The sequence below is a fragment of the Phascolarctos cinereus genome, unplaced genomic scaffold (assembly GCF_003287225.1).
Source record: "Phascolarctos cinereus isolate Bilbo 61053 unplaced genomic scaffold, phaCin_HiC Scaffold_4;HRSCAF=312, whole genome shotgun sequence".
In the NCBI taxonomy this organism is placed as follows: Eukaryota; Metazoa; Chordata; class Mammalia; order Diprotodontia; family Phascolarctidae; genus Phascolarctos; species Phascolarctos cinereus.
Window position 1 is genome coordinate 156,612,782 of NW_027555847.1, and position 25,139 is coordinate 156,637,920.

Genomic DNA, 25,139 nt, shown 5'->3' on the forward strand with positions numbered 1-25,139 from the left:
CTGTACTTGTTTCCAGAATGGGAAGAATAATTTTTCTGTTTTCAAGGGAATTTTAAACAGCACGATTAACCTGAACTTATAACTTAACCAGGATTTAATGGTTAAAAGCCTTTTCTGTTGTAAAACGTTATGATGGACGTTTCCTATTTTCAATGTGATTTCAAATATTTATTTAGAATTCTAAATGGAAGTAATATGCTATTTTTATGCTTAGTTGAGATTCTTCCCTTTCATTTAACAGACAGGAGATATAAATCTAACCTGAGTGGAAAGATATTTAAATGATGAAATAGCAAAATTTGGTCCTAGACCATTTTTTGGTGTTACAAAATGGGGAGACTGAAGAAGAGTGAGTTAGGGGGAACAATAATCAGTCTGGACTATATTTTAAATTTCCTCTCCTAACAATAATATGAATTTAGGTATTTCACATGAGAAAAAAAGTTCTATTTTTAAAGTTCAGAGAACATAAGTACATACTATAAAATTTGGTAGGGAAATTAGAATCATAAAAGGGCCATCAATGAAAATACTGTTGTGATCCTCATTTTAGAGATATTTTAACTTAAAATACCTGCAAAGACCAGTGTTGTGCAACATGGTCCCAGTAGAATGTAAGCTTCTGGACAACAGAGGTGGTTTTGGTTTTGACTCTCTATCCCCAAAGCCAAGCACAGTGCCTTGCACAAAGCAGATGCTTAATAAATATTTGTTGAATGAATGGGTCCTAAAAATAACCACTGATTCTTTTATCTTGTTGGAAGTGATTCCTCTATGACAAAATGACCACTTTAGTCATTACTGGAAATGGAAATAGTGTTCTATTTTTATGCTTAGTTGAGATTCTTCCCTTTCTACCTAAAAGACAAGAGATTAAAGTTTGTCAAGACAACAGAGCAGTAAGATAATAGATATAAAGGATGAAATGGAAACTCTATCCTAAGCTCTGCTTTGATGCTACAATGTAAGGCTTCAGACTGAAGAGAAGTAAAGTAGGAATTACTATTATGAGTCTGAACTGTTTTAAATTTCTTCTTATAATAATCAGAGTTTGGGAGTTTATAAAAAAAAAAAGAACAAAATCCTACTTGTAGAGGTCAGAAATCATAACTAGAGAATCCTAAATTCAGAAGAGATCTACAGGAACTTCCAAACTAAGAAACTACACTATATTTACATTAAATGATAGCTATATAACTTAATTAAATTCTACTACATTCTACCAATAACAGGGAACAAATCAGCTAAAGGCTGGTCACAAGCAAACGTTATGACTAACCTGACTAATCCAATTTTCCTAGCTGCACAAAGAATTCTGTTTTGATACATTTATCACAGCAAGGTACATTACTTTAGGTCCATTTAATAATAATGTTATATTAGGGAATCATAGAAGACTTAATCATTTGGGAAACTTTAAAAAAAAATAGGCACTTACAAATCTTTTCTAATCTTTTCATCTAGTTTTAAAATATTTTCATCAGATCCAATTTAACACAGAAAAGGAGTAAGGACTTTGATACTAAAAATCACCAAGTATATATTAGTTTATAATAATCATGGAAATAGTTTGCTGTAGTAGATAGGAGGTTGGGCTTTGAACTACGGAGACCTGAGTTTGAAACCTGTCTCAGACACTTATTAGCCATGTGACCCTGAGCAAGTTATTCTTTGGGCTTCATTTCATCCTCAGTAAAATGGGGATAATAACACCACCTACCTCATGGAGTTGTTGTGAGGATCAGATGAGAATAATGTATGTATAGCATTTGTAACCCTTAAAGCCCTATATAAATATTAGTTATTATTATCATTATTATTTAATCAACCATACAGCTATTTCATCATGTAAAATGTAATCATTGAGAGAGCACCATTTATTTTCAAAGTTACTTCTGATGGTCTCTTAGTCAATCATTGAAGCAGAAAGGTTTGTTGTCTTGTCCTAAGGTCCTAACTTGCCTCTGTGTGACATTGCCTTTTTTGGAAAACAATATTTTACATTAATTTAAGGATTTCTTCCTAAGGCTAGTGTGGCTGCTGCTCTTATCCCAGTATTGCTGGTGTCCTAACATACAAAAAACAAAATGAAGAAATGGAAAGCCTTTAGAGAAACCTGCTTCTTGTGCCTGTGCGTTCAAAAACACTACGGACCTTAAGAAAATAAAATGTTTCACAAAAATGCTTCCTGTTGGCTGTGAAAGCAGCTACCCAGTTATATATATGAAGCATCTGAAGCATCCAATGGAGAAAAAATGGAAAAAAACCCTCAATGGAGCATGCTTCCCCAATAACACAGGTGAAGATTCCTAACTCTGTGGCCAGGAGAGATCTAGGGAAATACCTAAGTCATCCCTTTAACTCCTTGTAGGGCTGTACATATTACAATTTCTCATGGCCAGAAAGTTCAAATCTAAACTATATTCTTCCTATTGTCATGTGTGTTTATTTTCTCTCAATGTACTTTTAGCTGTGACATCTGACCAGCACTATGCAAACAATGTTTACGTGCATGGGAAAAATATGAGCTTTTTTCCTCAAGGCTTCTCACAGACTTAGCTTTGCACTCTCCAATTATTTTGCTGATCTTCTCTATACTTTCTCTCTGTCTCAAAATATCTGAGTAAATATCTGAGTAAAACCCTACGTAGTGCTGAAATTACCAAGCATATTAAATCACTGTTCCTTCCATCCTAGGCAATTGTTTATACATGCCAAGAACATGCTTACCCTTTTCATTATCTTGCTGACTCTCATATTACTGATGAATGCTACTGCATTGTAACATCAAGCAGGGTCAGAGTTGGAAGAGACCTTCAAAATTATCTGGTCCAACCTACCCATGTAAATAAGGGTGCCCAGAGGCAAAATGACTTGATTAATGTTATGTGACTAAGTAGTGGGGCAGGGACTAGAGCCCAAGCCTCTTCACCCTTTCTGCATTGCCTGTATTCATTCCTGCCAAATTTGCAAAATGCCAAAGATGGCCAACTAAATTTTCTCCTGCTAGCAGTAAAGCTCCTACAAAAGCAATCATTTGCTATCATAGAACTAGCTGTCCAAAATTATACAAGTACATTTGTATGAAATCATTTGTAGATAAGAAGTCTCTTTTCTCACCTGTCAGCATAACGTAAAGTGTTCAAGGTATGCTCTGTAGCCATATGGCTAGGCGATACATTAGCAATCATGCAGGTTTTGGAATTACCAATGAAAGAATCTTTCAGTACCTACCAAGAAAAAAAAAAGAATGCTTGTAAATATTTTATGTCAATTAATTTTACCCAGTTAACACATATTCATTGAGTTCCTACTATGTACACTGTGTAGAGACAGCTTCATAAAGTTGGTGTTTAGCAATAGGAACAGCAAATCAGTAGGATAATATAGTAGAAAGAGCCTTGGACTGGGAGTCAAAAGCCCTGGGTTCTTCTCCCTAGTTCACTACTAATTAGCTAGATAGCTTTGACCTAGTTGCTCCTTCTCTCTGGGTCTCTCATCTCCTCTGTGAAATGAGAGCACTAGATGAAGCCTAAAGTCCTTTCCATCATAGTTCTTCTGACTGGATGACCTCTCAGGTCAACTCTAGCTCTAGTACATGTGACTCCGGTTTATTACAGGCTTATCACATCTGGCTTTCAAAATCGAGAGTTGTCATATTTCAGGGAATGTAACATGATAAACACTGCAAGAACACAGAAGATAAAAACAAGAGAACTCAATTCTCTATCACCTTAATGTTTATGAAGTGAATTCCTGAGGTAGTACAAGTATATCCATTTTATAGATAAAGAAACTGAAAGTAAGAGAAAAGTAATGAACTGCCCAGGCCCAGATAATGTCGGAACCAGCACTCTTTTCGATGCACCATGCTGACCCTCAATTGTCAAAAGTAGGTATTGATGCATTCCTTCTGCTGTAATTATTTTTTCATGTCTTTCTACACTACTAGACTGTAAGCTCCTGGAAGGCAGAGAATGTGTTTCATTTATCTTTGTAGTTCCCATAGTGCTTAGCATGGTATGCTCTATGTACTAGTTATTGAATGAATATTTGTTAAAAACAGAGGAAAACTTGAATTTTACCTGAGTTAATTTGCTTTGTCTGAAGGGAGTATGAGCATGTTCCTGGTCCAATGCACGGATGCATTCTTTTAGCTAACAACAGGAGAGAAAAAAGCAATACATCTATTAGGTATCAAAATGCAGAGAGGTCTGACTTACAAAATATGCCTATGAAGTTTTCTGTTGGCACTCGTCACCTCTCCACACTGAAGAACAGGGGACTGGAGGGTCTTGTTCAGATTGTATAACCTACCTTATATTGCCAGGGGGAGGAGTTCAGAGCAAACTAAGCCTATGTCCTCCTCATGGGACTTGGCGAGGTTGGAAGTGACAGTTCAGGAGGGGACCACTAGAAGAAATAATAAGAGTCCTGGCTTCCCCACCTTCCACCAAAAAAGGGACACGTGTGTGTATAAGACAATCATAATTTAATGTACACAGATATGGATTTAAATATGACAATGTGATACAGGGAAAAGACTACTAGGCTGGAAGAGAAGACTTAAATGAGTGCCTGCTCCATCACTTACTAGCTATGTCACTTAGCCAATCACTTAGCTATCACAGGCCTCATTTTCCTAATCATAAAATGGTAACAACAATATCGTTCAATTGAAATTCCATATTCCTCCTGAATCTTTCCCTAAACTCTCCAGCCCTTCCAGCTCTGAATTATTGTTTATTGTTTTATGACCGCATTTAGCATTTAGTTAAATACTACTTTGTATATTAATAATAGTTTCCTGACTGTCTTCTTGCAACTTGAGGGCTTTTGGTAGGAATTGAGACTGGAAAACAGAAGCAACCAGGATGTTGCTACCTCCAACTGCACTTCTGAAAAAAATATTGCTGGTTAGGACATTCCCGGGCCACCTAGGGGCACTCTCACTTAGGTGAGCGTGTCCATCTTTACTGCTGATATGAAATATATCAGCCCTAAATATGAACAAGCATACATGCATGCACGTATTCACACAAACAGAAAAATAATTTTCTTCACTTTAAAAAAAAAAGCAACTTACGGCTAGAAGGCTCTGGTTTATTTCTGCACCTTCAATTTTTGTTTGTTTATCTGAATCTCTGGCATCAGCTGCTCTCTCACTTCCAGCCAAGTCAATGAAAGATATCCTAGTGGTAAAAAAAAAAAAAGAAAGGATTTATTTAGCCTGGGGTTTTCCTATTAAATTTGATAGCAGACAACATGTTGTAATATTAGAAACACAATAACCCTTAATACTTCGCCTTCTCAAGAAAGGAAAAATGTTTCATAGCTTCCCTGAGGTATCATAATAACATGCTATACCAAGAACCAGTGGCACAGGGAACAGCAGTCTAGTGCTGTATTCCCACAGCAATTGATCACACCGATGCTTCATGCCAGATTATCACAATGCAAGTCACTTGGTTCTGAAGGCAGTTCTGAGGAAAGGGACTAGATGTCAGATTTCCTTCCAGAACCCTCCTGCCAAATAAGGTATAGAACCAAGGCAAATTGAGTTCTAGCCATGATGAGGTATCAATTGTAAGGATAATTACTTACTGCTGATACCCCAGGGTGCACACGCATACACACACATATGTAATAAAACAAAATTCAACAAGCCCCGGAATTGCAATGGTTTCCATGAAAATAGAGACTTCATTTCAGGGAGGCACACCTAATTGAGAATAGACAGATGGTTCCTCTCCAAGTTGGGGAAGAACCACTTAAGGATAAGATAAAGTAATTTCTGACACTTCAGAAGTGACAGTTCAGGAAATTTTTAATAGACTAACTTTTCTTTTATCTATTATTTTCTAATAAAGATAAACAGACATGTTATTCAAATGTTTGCTGAACTCATCAATTAATACGATAAGGAGCAGACTAGTAAAAAAAACTACAGAAAATTAATTAAAATGTACTTCCATTGTTTTATTTCTTCATTCAAACATGTATTTTTTGCACATTGGGGAAAAGAGAGGAAGACTTTCACTTCTCTTAAACCCATCTCTCCTTTTCCTGTACTAATATTTTTATAGTAAGAAACAACTATTGTCCCTTTATTAGTATAAGGCTTGCCAAGAAAAGGTCATCACTTTATTTTATGCTTGCCAATGGCATTTCTTCCTGGGATTTATACAGGTACACAAATCCCACTATCCATCTTTGAACTAAAGAATGACATGTCATTGGGCTACTTGGTTGTTTCTGAAACATATTGCTAGAGGACTCATGACTTAACCCGTCACATTCAATATAACTTACTGACATATATCTGCTTTCCATCTTACCTTCCAAAGGTTCTCTTGGCTGAATCTTTTATCTGAATTTGGATGATAGCATGGGAACGGGAGGAATCTGAATTGACTCCAGTAGCACCAGTGCTACGTTCCTTGCCACCCTTCAAAATAACCTGAAAAATAAAAAGAGTATCTTAAATGAAGAATAAATATACAATCTAATATATCACTTCAGTCCCTCTCACTTAGACACGCACACACACACACACACACACACACACACAATCAATCAAGCAATCAATAAACAAGTATTTATTAAGCACCTCTCATGTGGTAGGCACTGTGCTACATACCGGGCATTCAAGTACAAAGAATGAAGCAATCCCTACTCACAATAAACCTATATTCAAATGAGGGAGACAAGTATGTATAAAAACGTATACAACATAAACATGAGTAAATAAATGCACGCACAAAGTAGTTAAATATGAGGTAGTTTAGGAGGGAGGGCACAGCAGTTGAGGGACAAGGAAAGGCTTCATGCAGGAGATGGTGACTGAGGGGCATTTTAAAGGAAGAAAGAGACTCTTAGGCAAAGGTAAGAAGGAAGTACATTATAGACATGGGAGGACAACCGGTGAAAAGGCTTGGACACAGGCAGCAGAGTGTTGTAAGTGAAGAATAGAGAGAAGGTTAGTTTGGCTGGATTGCAGAGTACAGAGATGTGTGTCAGTGGGCGGGGCGTAATATGGAAATATGGGTTGGGGCTAGCACTTTAAAAACTAAACAAGCAGTTTATATGTTATCCTAGAAGGGCAAAAGGAAGTCACTGAACTTGGTTGAATATGGTCAGATCTGCACTTAAGGAAAATTGCTTTGGCAGTAACGCAGAAGATGGACTGGAGTGATGAGATATTTGAAGAAAGGAGACCAATTAAGAGGCTGCTGCAATAATCTAGGTGAGTAGAGAGAAGGGGTTAGATGCAAGAATGGTTATGAAGGCAGAAACAGCAAGATTTGGCAACTGAATGGATATGCGGGGCAAGGGAGAGAGTAAGAGTCCAAGATAATGCTGAAATTACTAATCTGAGACATTAGGATAATAGAATGCAGATGTCTTTTACAGAAACAGGGAAGTTTGGAAGAGGGAGAGTTTAGGAAAGATAATGACCATGTTTGCCTCAGTTTCCTCATCTGTAAAATGAGCTGGAGAAGGAAATGGCAAACCACTGCAGTATCTCTGCCAAGAAAACCTCCAACGGGGTCACGAAGAGTTGGACAGGACTGAAAACAACTGAGCAACAACAAACTTCCCGTCTCCAAACCCAGTCCCTTGGCTACTACACCATACTATCCTTCAGCATCCTCCTGTTTCTTCTAGCATTCAACAGAAATTCCTTATTTGGCATTTTAAACTCTACAACCCAGCCCACCCTACCTCATTAGTCTTCTTCCAGGATCTTCTTCCCCTACACCCTTGACGTACAGTTCAGCCAGACTGGCCTTGCTGCTCCTTACAGATGATACCCCATCTCCCATCTTCCTGCTTTTGTACCGGCTGTCCCCCATGCCTGAAATGCTCACCCTCCCTTCGAGTGAGATATCTCATTTTCTCCAAGACTTAGCTCAAACTGTACCCTCTGCATGACACCCTTTCTGGTCCTCCTCAGCTGCTAACAGCCCTGACTCCAGGGCACTTTGTATGTGCGTTTTACAGACCAACACATATACATGTTGTTTCTCTTGTTAGAACACAAAGTTCTTGATGGCAGACTGTTGCTTTTATCCTTGTATCTCTGGCAAGCAGTTGCCTACCATGTAGTAGGCATAAATGCTCGCTGATTAATTAATAAATTGCTGTATAACCATGCCTCTTCCATCTTGTACTTGTGAAGGCAATTTATGTCAACCCAAGCGTAAGACTTTACATTTATCCCTATTAAATTACATCTTATTATATTCATCTTAGTGCTCTAGTTTGTAATGAACTTTCTAGATTCTGACTGTAGTCCTGTAAGTTAGCTATCCCTGTCAGCTTTGTATCATTTGGAAATTTAATAAGCATGACATACAGGCCCTTATCCAGGTCAGTGATGATAACACTGTTAGCAGGGAGCCAAGCAAAGTTCAGTGAGCTATTCCACTGGAGACTTGTTTCCAAGTTGACAAGGAAACATTAATTGTTAGCTGCTCTTTGAGTCTGCGTATTCAACCAGTTTGGAATCCATAACTGTATTACAATCTAGTCCACATCTCTCCATCTTCTGCACAAGAATAGCATGTTGACTATTTTGCTAAATTCTAGGTAAACTAAATCTTTAGCATTTTCCTGATCTTACCAGTTTAGTACCTCATCAAAAAAAGAAATAAAGTTGATCTGGCCTGCCTTGTTCTTGTTAAAGTTAGGCTGCTGCTTTGTAATCATCAGTTCCTTTCCTAGATCTTTTAAATAATGCATTCTAGGATTATGCCAAGAATAAAAGTTCGCTGGCCTATAGTTTACAGGCCTTATCCTTTTCTTTTTTGAGAGGGAAATCAAAACATTTATCCTTTTACAATGCTATGGGACCTCTCCTAATGTCAAAGATCTTTCAGATATCATTGACAGTGGCTCAGGAAGCATATCTATCAGTTTTTTCAGTACCTAAGGATGAAGGTATCTAGGTGGCTTGGTGGAGAGAGTGCCGGACCTGAAGTTAGAAAGACTCATCTTCTCTAGTTCAAATACAGCCTCACACACTTACTAGCTGTGTGACACTGAATAAGTTATTTAACCTTGTTTGCCTCAGATCCTCATCTGTAAAATGACCTGGAGAAGGAAATGGCAAACCACTTTGGTGTCTTTGCCAAGAAAACCCCAAATGGGGTCATGAAGAGTTGGACACGACTGAAATGACTGAAAAAAAAAAAGGGGAGAGGGGATGAAGTTTATAGCAACCAGGTGAGCAGAATTTATTAAGGAAAGCTTTGTTACAATCTTCTTACTTATTCTTAGACATTTTGGTTTTGTCCTTTCCAGTCCAAAGGTCAATGTCTTTAGCAGAGGGGAAAAAAAAAAGCAGCCTGAGAACTGAACAGTGCTGCCTTATCTCTGTTGTCAGGTATTTGCCCCAAGCAGCAATCTTTTCCTTTCTTTGATCCTTCTCTTTTACCCAATGTAGCTTTAAAAAAATGCATTTTGTTCTCCTTAGTCTTCCCTGCCTGCATCAGCTCATTCTAAGCTTTAGCAGTCATGACACCATTTTTGTACCATACAACATTTCTGTATTCAGTCTCTGTTGCCTGTCCTTGCTTCCATCTTCTGTATATATCTTTTAAAGATCTAAACTGACTGGTGAATTACCTGTGCATCTACATCAACTTTATCACATAATTTCCATTTCCTTATTTAAATTATTTATCTTGGTTTCTTATCATTCTTGAGAATTTCTTATCTCTCCTGTGCTGACTTCCCTTGAAGAATTTTAGTCCAGGTATCTTACCTACCCTTCCTCCGAAATACCCAAACTCTGCTATACCGAAAATTTAGGATACTTGTCAGACTATACCCAGCTTCTGTTTAGTTTTCAAACTCTAGGAGGGAGTGGTTTCTTCCTATTAATGTCCCAATAATTTCTACTCCAACAACCAGTTCTTCCTTAGTAATGAGATTTGGTTCCATAATAGAATCCCCTTTGTTGGCTCTTCCACATTCTAAAGGATGAAATGATCATTAGGGGCAAGTCAAGAAGTTATTGGCTTAGCTACTCCACTTCTGGCAATGAGAGCTCCAGGAGATAACAACATAAAATGCAATACCCTCTCCACTACATACTTCTGTGTCAGGATCCGTTTCCAAAACTCATCCATATCCTCTTTCTGTCCAAATGATTTACAGTATACTCTAATGACAAAAATCAGTTATATTTTTCCTTCCACTGATGTTACCTATCCAGTTCATTATGAAAAAAGTACATCCATCAGAGGCATATTCTACTCATAGGTTTACTCTTCTCAAAGCTTCAATTATACCTAGGAGATCAAATTTATCTCCTTGCATTAGGATTGCTAGATCTAGCCCATTTCCACATCTGTAAGAGGGGATGATAAGACCTCCCCACATAAGGATGTGGAGAAAGTCTAATTAGATAACCTACATAAAGCACTTTAAAAACCTTCCAAATGCTCTAGAAATGGCAGTTGTTAGGACAATTAACACAAGCACTCTGACCTGGGGGGCCTTAGGCCTGGGCAACTCTGTCTTATCTCCTATGGGCCTACAGAATGGGTTTACTTCTCTTCCTGGGTTTTGGAAGGATGAAGGAAATTTCAATGTATTAAGAAACTGGCAGAGCAGTGATTTGTGATGAGACTGGGCTCATAGGCTATGCAATTTCCTAAATACATGTTCTTAGGCCCCACCTGTGTATGGTAGAGTAGGACAGAAAGGAGAGGGAAGAAGACTGCCCAACAGATTACTTAGGAGTTCACTGTTTCTAAAATCTGTCTTAGGTCAAAATGGGTTATTTGACATGTGTATTACTAGAACCTTTCTTTTTTCTTTAGGCAATTGGGGTTAAGTGACTTGCACAGGGTCACACAGCTAGTAAGTGTCAAGTGTTTGGTCTCAGGCCGGATTTGAACTCAGGTCCTCCTAACTTCAGGGCCGGTGCGCTATTCACTTTGCCACCTAGCTGCCACTAGAACCTTTCTTTTAAAGTATGGTGAGTCAAGCTGAATAACCTAGCTTGGGCCATAAAATCTTCAGATGAGAAACTCTTACCAAAATTGGATGGTAGGAGAAGCTGTGGATTAGTACAACCATTCTGAAAGGTAATTCAGAATTATACAAATAAAGTACCTAAAATATCCATTGACATTTTATCTCAGAGATTCCACTATTAAGCATACATCCCCCAAGGAGGTCACTGACAAAATGAAAGGCTTTATTTGTGGTAGTACTTTTTGAGCAGTACTTTGAGTACTTTTTGAGTAGCAAAAAACTGGAAAGAAAGTATATGCCCATCAACTGGAGAATGACTAAACAATCTGTGATACATGAGTATAATAGACTTACTGAGCTATACAAAATGATAACTATAATGAATATAGAAAAGCAGGAAAGGACTTACATGAATTGAAGTAAGCAGAGCTAAGAAAACAATATACATAATGACTGGGACACTAATGTAAAAGGAAATAACAGCAATAACAATATAAAATGAATGCTACAAAATTACAAAGACCAAGAAAAGAAAAGAAATGGAAGACACCACATCACTCCATTTCAGAAGCAGGAGGTCCACAGATGTGGAACACTGAATATAATTTCAGACTTTTCTGATATATTGATTGGTTTTGCTGATTTCTTCTTTTTCATTTTTTTCTTTAAAAATTTTGTTATATAGGATGGCTCTCGGAAGGAAGGGAAGGAATATTAGGAGAAATTTTAGAATGTCAAAACAAAATATATCAATAAAAATTTAAAAGAAAAAGAAACCAATGTTGCAAAATTATAAAGAACCAGTTTGGCCCCAAAGATGTGAGAAGGCACTTCCTCCCAGTCTTTATTTAAGGAATATTGCATATAATGTTACATATTTTGAATGTACTGATTGGTTTTGCTGAATTTTGTTCTCTTTTTCTTAAAAAAAACCCAACAAAACTTTATTTTAGGGGATGGTTTTCTAGGGAGAGGGTAGAGATACAGAGAGAAATCTAGGTGATGTAAAAACAAGAGATCAATAAAAATCTATTTAAAAATAAAACGGGAAAAAGCCTAAATGAAGAAATATAAAGTAATTCTAATTTCTGACAGAAAATATGCCATTCCTTGTTGTCCTCTAACTCATATACCAAAAAAGAATATAGATACTTAAGAAAAATGTCTCTGTCAGTAGTGTACTTTGTATTTCATAAATTCTTTTTTTAAAACAAATTTTTATTGATCTTTCTGTTTCTTACATCACTATAGTATCCCCTGTATCCTCCCTCCCCTAGAAAGATATCCCAAATGATAAACAGTATTTTTTGGAGAGGGGAAAAAAGGCAGTACAACTGATCAATATGTTGAATAAGTTCAATAACATGTGCAACATGTAATGCCTGTGGACTTCCACGAAGGGGTAGGTTGGAGGTGTGTTCTCATATCTCTTCATTCTAATCCCACTTGATCTGCATAATTTTGACCCATTTACTTTTGATTTTTTGGTTTACATTGTAGTTGCCTTGCATATTGTTTTCTTAGCTCTGCTTACTTCACTCTGTATCAGTTCACATAAATTTTTCCTTGCTTTTCTATCTTCATCACATGCATCATGTCTTATAGCACAGTGATATTCCATTACATTGCTGTATCACAATTTGTTTAGCCATTCTCCAACTGACGGGTATCTACTTTGTTTCTAATTCTCAGGTATCACAAAAATGCTCCTCAGGGCAGCTAGGTGGCACAGTGGATAGAGTATCGGCCTTGGATTCAGAAGGACCTGAGTTCAGATCCAACCTCAGACACACAAAAAACACTCACTAGCTGTGTGACCCTGGGCAAGTCACTTACCCCCACTGCCTAGACAAAAAAAAAAAAGATCCTATAAATATTTTGGCATATATGGGGACTTTTTTCTCATTGATGGCTTCCTTAGGATATAAGTCTAGTAACAGAATCTCTGGTTCAGAGGGTATGGACATTTTAGTTACTTTAGTTGCATAATTCTAAATTGCTTTGAAAAAAATTGCTCCACCAACAATGTATTACTGTACCTTTCTTTCCACAATGCCTCCAACAAGGACCATTGACATTTTTTTTTCATTTTTGCCAATTTGCAGAGTGTTTTGATTTGTATTTCTCTTATTATAAGTGATTCGAAGCATTTTTTCATGTGATAGTGAATATTTGGTAGTTCTTTTAAGAGCTGTTTGTTCATATTCTTTGACCATTCATCTATTGAGATATGGCTATCAGTCAATAGTAAATAACCTATGCAAAACACTACTTCACTATATATATCATAAAAGATATCCTTATACCTTCTCTTAGGAGAGATGTTCTGGGACAATAAAGGCCATGCCTATATACCAAGAAAAGCAGATTACAGAAAATCCTCTTGAGTAAATCTTGAATAAATTTTCAGATTTCTTCTCACTGTTTATAGCTTTTGGTCAAGGAAAAGAGATTTTTCCTTGGAAATTCATTCTTCTCACCTGACGTCTTTCAACCAAAGTTACAGAGAAGGCACTACCCTGTGAAAGTTCATGGCCAATAGGGAAAGCATGTGGGTATGGAGAGGGCAATGGATCTTTCTTCTGGCTTCTCCTCACTGACTTCAAATTTCCTGAAGGCTATTTCTCTAGAGACTGTGTTGAAACTCTCGCACCCATTTGACATGTTTTGTTTTGTTTTCCCCCCTAGAACCACATGAATGCTCCAAAGGCATATGAATTTTCCAGATGAGCAGTTTGGTAGCAACGCAGCCCTCAGAGGGATCACTGAAAGATAGATGTGGTTATGATATTGCACATGCCTTTGCAATTGTCAGGAGATGACTGCTTTTCAGCCAATAGCTGGGATTTTGCAAACTGGTCAAATTTAAATACCTTCCTCAAGTTTCAAGACTCAAGAGGCAAACAGTTACACCACAGGAGAATCCCAGCACCCATGCTGAATTTGAAAAGTTGCATCTCTTGCACTCAATTTAGAGATATGGAGAAAATTAAGTACCCATATCAAAATTAATCTACATGGTCAACTTTCAGGCCTGATTCCTAACTTGGGAGTTTGGGGTTTTTTTTAAGCAACATAAAAAAATTAGTAATGTTCCCTGCCCTTAGAAATTCTCACACCTAATAGATTAAGTCTAATCCTTAAAAAAAAAAAGTAACTTTGGCTGGATCTAGTAGTCTATACCTGCAATACCAGCTACTGGGGGAGGCTGAAGCTGGTAGGTCTCTCAAGCTTGGGAATTCTGAGCTGCATTGGGCTAAGCTAACTGAGTATTTTCACTGACTCTAGCACCAATATAGTGAGCCCCAAAGAGTAAGGCGCTATGTAAGGAGGGGCATATCACTTGGGTTGAAAATGGAGTAGATAAAGCTTCACTACCAATTAGCATTGGGATCAGGTCCATGAATGGCCATTGCACTTCCTATCTGGATGAGATATACAGACACAGTCTCAAAAAAAAAAATTAATTTTAATAATGTTGGAACAGGAATGCACAGGCCATACTGGGGGGAAGGATATAGAATAGCTTTTCTGCAGTCAGAATAGTGAGAGAAAAAACTGGAAAGGCTTGTGGAAGACCTTTCTTCTTAGAGCAGGTCTATAAAGGTGAACCCATATAAAGGTACTTTCCTACTCTGACCAGTCTTTCCAAAATTCTTGTGGAAGTTATGGCTAAAGTTAAAAAAAACCTTCCTAATGCATTAAATTAAGGAGAAGTCTTTGCAGATCTGAGATCATGACTTTTCAGCCCTCTAGCAGCCCTTGCCAGAAAAAGTTTCTGTAGAGAATCAATCTTCTTGAGGTGCGAAAAGTCCATAAGAAGTAAGTTTAATAAGTGTGGTTCTGGATAAAATTACTCTGACAGGAAAGTATGTTGAAACATCCTTTAAAATTAATCTTTAGAAGCTCTAGGGAATAGCCTCTTTCAATTTCAGTAATGGTATATTCTAAAACCCCATAGCTCCCAAAATATTATAAAACACAAGCAATACAAAGAAATGGGGAATCTTGTAAGAGATCAACTTTTCCCCTTTGCAAATAAAAATTAAACTTCAAATTTTTTTTTACTTTGCTTAAGTCCAAGGCCCTTAAGTTAAGTGAATATTTCCATTTCTTTAAACACTTACAGTTAAAGTAACAGTGTTGAGACTATGAATAAGTCGTACCTCTAAAGTCCGCCTGCTCATCATTTCTTATGGAACAATAGTATTCCATTACATTCATATAGCACAATTTGTTCTGCCACTCCCCAATTGATGGGCATCCCCTCAATTTCCCATTCTCAGCCACCACAAAAAGAGCTGCTATACTTAATTTTGTAGATGTGGGTCCTTTTCCTATTTTTATGAATTGTTTGGGATATAGCCCTAGAAGTGGTAGTGCTGGGTCAAAGGGTATGCACAGTTTTATAGTAAGACTTACCTCTAAAAGGAGATCCACACTATCGACTGGAAGTTCCTGCAATCCCACTATCTGTACAACATGCTTACTATCTTCTCTTGCAAAAAGTCTGCAGGAGCAAGAACAATGTTAATGAAGATCTAACTAAAGGCAGCAAGGAACACCTACCAGGTTCTCTATGTTTCAAAGTCACAGAAAAGTGAAAACCAGAAAACTACTGGTTATCTCTAGAATGTAAAGCTAAACCAGTTTTATTAAACCAGAAGAGAAAATGCCACCTCTTATTTACGTTGTAGATTTAAAAAACAAATCTGTTAAAAGAAAATTGATCAAGGCTAGTAACAGTACCAATAAAACAATTTAAATTAATCTTAAAAATACATTTCCAAAATCTAAACCACTTGGAATACCAAATTCCCAACCCTCCTCCCAGCATCTAGTTTCAATATTCCTTTTAATAAAAAGGAAGGCTTCGGGAGTAGCAGACTTGGGTCAGTTAAGGGGCAACTTGAAAGCTTAAGGAATACTAACAAAATTTTAAAGAAAGTAAGTTTTATACATCTAAGGACAGAATTTAAAAATAAATTGAATACTTATGTTGGCAAAGTCCTTTAGTATTTCTGAACAATTCAAAAAACTTTGCATTTCAAAGCTACCCTTTTTTCCCCCTGGTCCTGTAAAGTAACACCTTGGTAGTTTTATTACTACAGTACTAAACCTTCATGGAATTGCAAAATTTAAAAGTTGAAAGAACCTCAGTGGACATAGAGATTAAAATCAATAAGCCAGATGTGGTGGTACATGCCTGTAAACCCAAATACTTTAGAGGCTGAACCCTAAGGTCCTCTTGAGCTTGGGAGTTCTGAGCTGCAGTGAACTATGCCAGTGAGATGTCCATGTTAAGCCTGGCATTGATAAAATGAGACCCCAGCAGGGGGGAACCACTAGTTCAGCTAAAGAGGGACAAACCAACCTAGGTCAGAAATGGAACAGATTAAAGCTCCCATGAATAGCCCTTGTACTTCTAGCCTGGGTGAGATAGGGAGACTCAGTCTTTTAAAAATAAATTAGAAGAATAAAAATGAGAAGATACAGCACTCAATTGAGGAGACTTGACCTATTTAAACCAACTGTGAAAATAGTGAAAAATTAGAAATAGATAAAAGAATTGATACTGGCACAGATTATCACCATTTCCAAAGGAAGTTTAGTAAATTAACTGCCACTACTAAGAGTCCAAAAGAGTTTAGGAATCCTGACAGCCTGCAAATGTTTGATCACTTCACAAAGCAGAAGGATGTGGTAGCCAAAAGCAAGACTGATTAAAATAGGAACCTGTTTCTAAAAGATTACGTAGGAAGATAATAGAAAATAATCTATAAATGCTGCCTCATAAAACAGAAAGAAGTAGAGGTTTACACAAGATTAATGAGAGAGCCAACTAAACCAGATTATTTTGAGAGTATTTGAGGATGAAAACAAGAGGACAACAAACAGATGAAAAACATAAAAGATCTGTAAAAATTCCTCTAAGGTCACATAATCAATCAAATGGCAATTTGTTTTCCACAGTTTTCTGCAACCTAAAATCCTATCTCAAAAGCAAATATATATAAATTCTAGGGCAACTTAAGGTAAATCCACAAGATAGGAAAACAGAAAACACCCCTCATGAAATAACATCAAATAGATGAAATATTTAGAACTCCCACTTAAGACAAGTGCAATGTAAGTATCCCTAAAGATGTTTGGAATAGGCAGGGGCTTGGAAATAAGTAAACATTTCACTTTCCAAATCTAAAAAAATTGATACTGGAAAGATTCATTTTCTTTTCTAAAAAACAAAAAACTCTAGCCCTGCCCCAGATCAATTGTAAACTCTTTGAAGGCAAGTATTTTATACTTCTCTGTATCTCCCATAGCACCCCGCACAGTACTAGGCACATAACAAGCACTCAATCAGTGTTTCCTGAGTCAATCTGCTACTCAACAATGTAAATGGTCAGAGAGAACACAATTTTGTCTTTGTGGTCAGAAGGTGATAAAGTGAGAAAGGGCCTTCAGTCATTTACATTAGAGAAAGCTGAAATCCAGAAGGAAATACTTCACTCTAAGTTCACTCTTATTTCACAGCTAAGTATAAAGCAAGCACTCAAACCCTGGTTTTTGAGTCTTTTGACTAAATCCTATATGTTCTTTCTGCTGTGCCACAAATAGCGGTAAAGCTGATTGAATAGCAGTGCCAACTCCATGGCTGAAATATACATATAAATCTCATCCTAGCTGAAAAATTTGAGATTTGACAGAATTTTTTGAAATAACTACAAAAAGCATTTTGTTAGGTGTATTTGAAGCTTTTGAGAGAAAATGAAGGAAAGAGGAAAAAATATATACTTTACAGTATCTATAGTACAACAAGCTTTTCAAAGACGAAGAAATAAAAATTCCAACTTCCTGAAACTGCTTTGATGATCAGGAGAATGGAGAAAGTCCTTAATTTAAAAGTTACTGTGTGACCCTGGGCAAGTCATTTAATCCCATTGCCTAGCCAAATAAATAAATAAATAAATAAAGTTACCAATCACCTTTTAAATAAGAAACATAAATAATGAAACACAGAAGATTAACTCAAGTAGTTGTCAGAACAATCAGATCAAGCTAGAAACTAGCTGATTCAATTTTATAGGACAGAATAGATTAGGATCAAAGGACTTTTTACAAATTGAAAAAGACTTTAAAGATGATCTATTCCAATGGTGGAAAAATTGGGACACTAAAACACTGTCACTGGAACTGCGAACTGATCCAACTATTTTGCAGAGCAATCTAGAATTATTCCCAATGAGTTATTGAACTGCCTATAGCCTTTGACCCAGCAATACCACTATTAGGTTGTTTCACAAGAACTCATACGTTTAAAAATATTTATAGCAGCTCTCTTTGTGGTGGCAAAGAACTGGAAATTGAGGTGATGCCCATCAGTTGGGGAACAGCTAAACAAGTTGTGGTATATGATTGTAATAGAATACTACTGTGCTATAAGAAATGATGAAGTGATTGATTTTAGAAAAACACGGAAAGACTGGCAGGAAATAATGAAGACTGAAATGAAAAGAACCAACAGAATGTTGCGTACAGTAACAGCAATACTGCCTGAAGAACAACTGTGAACGACTAAGTTTCTTTTTAAAATCAACTACAAAGGACCTACGAAGGAAGATATTACCCACCCCCAGAGAAAGAACTGATAATAGAAGTATATATAGTATAGTTTTACATATTTGTGTTTAATGGTGGCCTTCTCTACTGTGGGGTAAAGGAAAGGGGGGGGGGAAGTGCATAGCAAAGAACAAAAGAAAAAACACAGAAAAGCAGGTTGCTTTGAAAATGATGTGTAATATTTATTACATGGTTTTTCAAAAAAAAGTTAACTGTGAAGTGCAGAGTCGTGGTGTCATACTGAATCTACTGTGTTGTGCTGTGTAAACGGAAAGGTTTTTTTCATCTTTTTGTATTTAAGTTCAAAATGAATAAATTTTTTTTAAAAAGATGATCTATTTTAACTTCTGGAGCAGATGCCTTTTAAGATCCCTTCCAGTTCTATGGATATTATAATACTTTGATCCTTCATTTTATAGATGAAGGAATAAAGGCTCCGAAAGGGTAAGTGACTTGACTGAGGTCACAAGTTGGTCAGCAGCACAGTCAGGGTCTTAAACTCAAGTCTTTTGTCTTGAAACTCAATGTTTTCATTACTCCATTCTATTCAACATACATTTATTAAGTGCCCATTGTCTCCAAGGCAAAAGGAAACTTAGAGTATTTCTATTTCCACCAAAAAAACAGCATCCCTACACAATGCCTTTTTTTTTTCAAAAAATATGACAGTGGAATTCTTACCCAAAGTAGTAACAACAAAGTGCTTTATAGTTTCATGGTTGTATCAGGTACCTTTTCCTTCCATTTAGAAGATCATAAAGCTGTCCACAGTAGATCTCGTAAAAACTAATCCACACAGAGAGGTCTCTCCTTGGCTGGGCTAGGTCTATTTGCCTAAAGATGTCTTCAGCAGCGAGAGCATAGAGCCCTGGGTTTTGATGAGTCCCTATCATGGTATAAGTCTTTCCAGCTCCTGTCTGTCCATATGCAAAGCAAGTGGCATTTCCTCTGTGAAAAGAATCATTAATTAGTGTATGAATTTGACTCACTTATGCATATTATCATACTACTAACCTGAATATAAATGACAAAAAATGAGCTAGGTACATGAAATGTCTTACAGAGTGGCTTATACTGTAAATGCTCCAGGAGGGAAAAGAGTTTACAAAACAGATTTATTTACAGAACCAATGTTTGTTAAAAGACAATGGAGGAGAGAGGAACAAGTATTTGACTCAACCAACCAACACACATTTATTGAGCTTCTATCATGGGCCCAATTAGGCACTGTGTATGTAGAAAAAAGAGGATGACGTGGCCTTTGCCCCAAAGAATTAGTCTAGCTAGGGGCACAGAGTTGGGGAGCCTGACAAATTTGTTCTGTGAAGCTTGGATTTAGTCAAAGGGCCACACTTGAGAATCTAGAGGGCCACATGTGGCCTCAAGGCCACAGGTGTCCCCACTCCTGTCTAGGGACATAAGATTCATGCACAGGAAATGAGTACAAATAAAATGAAATATAATCAAAATACTAAATTCTGTGATATTGCCTTTCAATAATCATAGTTTAATATGAGCTGCAACACTTGGGGGAGACTTCATGGAGAAGGAGCAACTTGAGTCTACGCCTTTAAGACCGGTAGGATTTGAAATGATGGAGAGAAAGGTCAATCCAGGCAAAACGGGAACAAGAATCAGGGCCTCAGAGATAAGAAGGAGCATAGTATACAATAAAGAGATAGGTCTTACTGTTCATGTCAGAAGTAATGGAAAGTAAGATTAGATAATTAGGATGGGGCAAAATTACAAAAGGTTTAAGATGTCAAGCAGGAAAATTGAGAGTTGATAGGTAATATAAGCCTTTGCATAAATAGGTACACAGTACCTACTTGCAGCAAAGGAAAGGAGATGAAAATCAACCTGAAGCTAGGGAAGGAGGCTAATGAAAGCAATTATGAGATATGAAAAAGCAAAATGGCAACAGCCACTGTACAAAACATTTCTTTTAGATGTTCGAGGAGTCTTTATTAAATGCTGTGATCTTTGTCCCTTGCGGTATTGTGGCTCAGCTGGCTTCAAAGCTTGGCACAGACTTAACTCCTGGACTCCTGGATGTCTTCCTCTCCAGATCTTTCAAAAATCACAAGTTTATAGTCTCCAATAACTTTACCTTGATGCTTTTTGTACTTGGGGCCATTGTGCAAATTGTCCCTGTTGTTAATGGATACTTCTAGAGATTCATCTCTTGCTTACCTAAACCAGCATACCTGGAACCTTCTACATGTATTCTTATCATCCAAGGTCTAAGTCCTAGACAGTAAAGCCAGAACAGATTCTAGTTCTGGGTTAGCAACTAATTAACTTCATTTTGAGCAAGGCACCATAACTTTCTGGGACTTGGTTCCAGCGTTTTCTAAGTTGTCTTTGGCATTCGTGGGTTGAGGAGTCTGGAAACCTCCACAGCTGCCCGCGATTCAGTCCTCTGAGGCCTGCTCCAGGTTTGCTGTGGCCTGCGCACTCCACGCTGTGCTGCACTACGCTCCCAGCCCGGCGTGATACACCTTTCTGATCAATCATCCAGGTTGTCTTGGGCTGGAAATTTGTTTCACTCTGTCTTTTTGTGGGTTCTGCTGCTTCAGAATTTGTTTAGAGCCATTTTTATGAGTATTTGGAGGGGTTTGGGGGAGAGCTTAAGCAAGTCACTGCTTTCACTCCGCCATCTTGGCTCCACCCCCTACAAAACATTTTCTTCACAATAACCTTGTGAGATGGGAAAGGTGTGCATTATTATCCCCATTTTATAGATAGGGAAATTGAGGCTGAAAGATTTCCAAAGCTATATACCTAATAAATGGCAAAACCCACATTAGATCCCTGGTCTTTTGACTCCAAGTCCAATGCTCTTTTCACTACACTGCACTTTAGATTGCCAGCTTCTTAAGGACAGGGATCATGTCTTTCATCTCCTCTATGGTAACTAGTATGGTGTTCTGTAAACAGTTCAATAAACTTTGCTAAGGCGACAGAAGTGCAGTTATAAGAGAAATTGAAAATATGTATGTGCATGGAAGACAAAAGTCAAGTTATGAAGGAAAGACAGTGTCAAAGGAAGAACAAAGAAGTTTTTTTTAATGCCCACAACAAATTCAGAATTGTTTTAAAGGTACAATCTTATTTATCTTTTTTATATATGGTCATGAAAGAGGTTCCTATTATGCTCTCCATAATAAGCCTGACTTATAGTAGTTCTCTCCACCCCACCATTACATACCAGTGGCTAATGCGATACTATCGAGTATAATGCAATTTAAATAAATTCCAACTCATTTTATTAATTCATGTTCCTAAACTCTCCTCTCCTCTAGAGAACTGTTAGATAAGAAATGCAGAACTGAAAGGCTACATATATAAAACTTTTGTCTATCTGTGACTTTAATCAATTTTTAAACATTACTATTGTACTTATTGAGTAGTCTCAATTTGTGCTCTCATGAATACCCAATGCCTGATTATGGAAATCTTAATTTCAACTACAGCAAGGACACATAATCCTAACTATCAAAATGTCAGATTAAATACAACCAGTTGTTAAAACTTTAAATTCTCAGTACTCTGACAAATTATGTTTTTTAAAACAACCTCTATTTTCTTATTGCACAGAGAATCAAAATCACTCATGCATGAGGAGTAATGTAAATTTCTAGGTACTAAGTCCTATAAATACTGATATTACATGTTTCCACATAGCTTAATTTAAATAATCATTAAAATACAGTAGATACAAAATTCTTTATTCATGCTTCATTCTGCATGAAAATACAAACAGGATTCATATAGAAAAACAGTATGTGAAAAGGAATGAGAAACAAAGGACTATCCTACCCTTTAAAAATATGCTGAATGAGTGGGTGAGTAGTCTTCATATATACATCTTGATTGGTAGACATCTCACCAAAGACTTCATCAAAATAAAAAACATGCTGAAAAATAAATTTTTTTATAAGAAAATAAATATAATGGATTTTCTTCAACTAAACCAGTAAAATGACATGTTTTTAGCTCGCAATAATGATAATTAACCCACAGACAGGATAATCAATCAGAAGCTATCAGATGACAATATCTTAGTTTTCTCAGCTTTACTGCTCATATACAATAGCAATTAATGTGTGTATTTTTAACGAGGACCAAAAAAAGGGTGGATTTTTGTTCCTGATAGAACTGCTTGAGCACAAGAATAACTAAAATTTCTCAGAGGGTCTTAGAGAATCTTATGGATCAGCTTTGATAAACATTCCAAACGACCATTCCTGGTGAAGATCTTAGTTTACATTACTTAGGCATCAAACCCTACACACATTAACAATCTGGAACATGTTGACAATTAGCAGGCTAAGCCAGCAGCAAAAATCATGTGATTATCTGCCAAAATGGTGTGCCCAACAATACTCGCAGCCCTTTCATTCCCCCCAAAATAAGGTCAAGAAATTCTAAATGAGGCCAGAGAGATTAGAGGGGGGTGAGAAAGAAGACTTCCAGGAGGGGTATGAATTTTCAGACAAATTTTAAAGAGCACAATGGATATGTAGTGATGAGAAAGAGAAGAGCATTCAAATGGGGCATGAAAAATTCTCAGAAAAGGCTTGTTTTAATTGTTATACATTGCTCAGCCAACAGTGTTTTTTTCTATTTTTTTTTTTTAATTTTCATTGAGCACTGGAAGAAAGGGACATTCTCTGACGCTTCCAGGGATAGGTACTTATAGGTCTCTAGGCTTCAGAAGGTTGACAATTACACACTTGTCAATGGATCTGCAATGTGGGCAGGCTTGGGATGGAAACAGCAAAGATGCAAATTTAAGCTTTGACATAAGGAAACATGCCCTGACAATCAGAGCTATCCAAAAGCTGAATATGGTTTTGAAGAAAAGCCTGAAGCCCATCTGTCAGGTATGTGATAGAGGGGCAGCCAGGTGGTACAGCGGATATAGCACTGAACTCAGAGGCAGTAAGTCCTGTGTTCAAATCCTTTCTCAGAAACTTATTACCCAGGGCAAGTCACTTAACCTTGTTTGCTTCAGTTTCCTCATCTGTAAAATGGACATAATAATAGCACCCGCCTCCCAGGATTATTTTAAGGATCAAATGAAGTATTTGTAAAGTACTTTGCAAGTCTTAAAGTGCTACATAAATGCAAACTATTATTATGATAATGACAATTAGTAGTGATAGTAATTCCTGCTCAGGTACAGGTTGGATGAGATGGTTTCTGAGGTCCCTTCCAACTCTGAAAATCCGTGATTGTTGTGTATGGGGGTGAGGGTGGGGGGATCCAATCACACACTAGAGTAAGCCTCAAAGTCTTATTCCAGGGCCTCACTGTGGCATGCAGATCCTATGTTTTCAAAGGCTATCCTGGATGAGTGCAAGTACCGGTCAATTCTGTCAAGATGGAAAGGTTGCAAGGTTGCGTCTAGCTAGAGAATATATTCTTGTCATCCAAGGACCAGACTAATTAAGTACAGAAAGGCTCATCACCAGAAAACCAGGGACCACATGATACATTTTTGCCTAAGATTTTATTCTCTTTTTTATATACAGTTCTTCAGGAGTGTGTTACATTGGAACTGAAATCTGCTAAATGAAGATAGAGGGGAAGTCTGGGGTGAAAAAGTCCATTTTGCAATTACAAAGAAATGTATCACATCTGCAAAAAAGGCTAGAAGATGAGAACTCTAAGATAGAATGACAAAGAAAGCTGTGAATTTTTCATTGTTTTAAAAATATTGTTTTTAATGTACCTGATATCTAAGCAAGGATATCTGATTAATTATTTATGGAACCTGTTTTATGTAAACTTATTTAATAAAATTAAATAACACTATATAATAAAATATCAGTAAATTATTCATGAGATCAAAAACAAAAGTACAATTTGAAAACTCAGGAAAATCAAAGGAAAAAAATTTAACAATAACAGGTATAGAAACTTAAAAATAACTTCTGCTCTCTACTTTTTCTGAGTGTGTGGCAATTTTTCCTCCCTCCTTCTACCATTATATATGAATTACTTAGGAGTTATGAAGCTAACATATTAGGAAAGGAACCATTAATTAAAAGAATAAATATCTTAAATATTAACAAAATTTTCATAATTATTTTCTTTGCTGAAATGTAAAGATTCAGAAATCAGGTTAAGACAAATTTTTAACTGTACTTTAGCCTCTGATAGCTGATAATGATGTCAGAGTGCAGAAAAATTTAGGAATAAGCAAAATAGTACATGTATACAATCTAATGTAGACTCAAATAAATAGTATTTGCAATTGTTAAGCAAATGAAATTAATTCACTCTAAACAGTTGCATTTATCTCTTTAACTAAGCAAGAATGCAAGTAAAACATGAAAAAAGATGGATTTTAAATACTTCATTCATTCAACAAACACCTGTTCAGAATTAAAATTCTTCTAGTCCCTCACCTTTTTTAGCCTTCTTTTATAAGAAACAAAAAGCAAAGAAAGGGGCAGCTAGATGACGCAATGGATAGAGCACCGGCCCTGAAGTCAGAAGGACCTGAGTTCAAATCTGGC

The 25,139-nt window shown here is 36.8% G+C and overlaps 1 protein-coding gene across 3 annotated transcripts in view; it reads right to left on the reverse strand.

The window, feature by feature from the left end:
- KIF24 (kinesin family member 24) overlaps positions 1-25,139 on the reverse strand; it is a 72,813-nt gene that overhangs the window by 17,645 nt on the left and 30,029 nt on the right. For all 3 annotated transcript variants that reach the window (XM_020966981.2, XM_020966989.2, XM_078152686.1), the window contains exons 5-11: positions 22,432-22,529; positions 19,342-19,557; positions 15,412-15,499; positions 6,339-6,460; positions 5,087-5,192; positions 4,086-4,157; positions 3,121-3,230 (exon numbers count right to left, since the gene is read on the reverse strand). In XM_020966981.2, the coding sequence (XP_020822640.1) occupies positions 3,121-3,230; positions 4,086-4,157; positions 5,087-5,192; positions 6,339-6,460; positions 15,412-15,499; positions 19,342-19,557; positions 22,432-22,529 (812 nt within the window). The remainder of the gene's footprint in view (positions 1-3,120; positions 3,231-4,085; positions 4,158-5,086; positions 5,193-6,338; positions 6,461-15,411; positions 15,500-19,341; positions 19,558-22,431; positions 22,530-25,139) is intronic.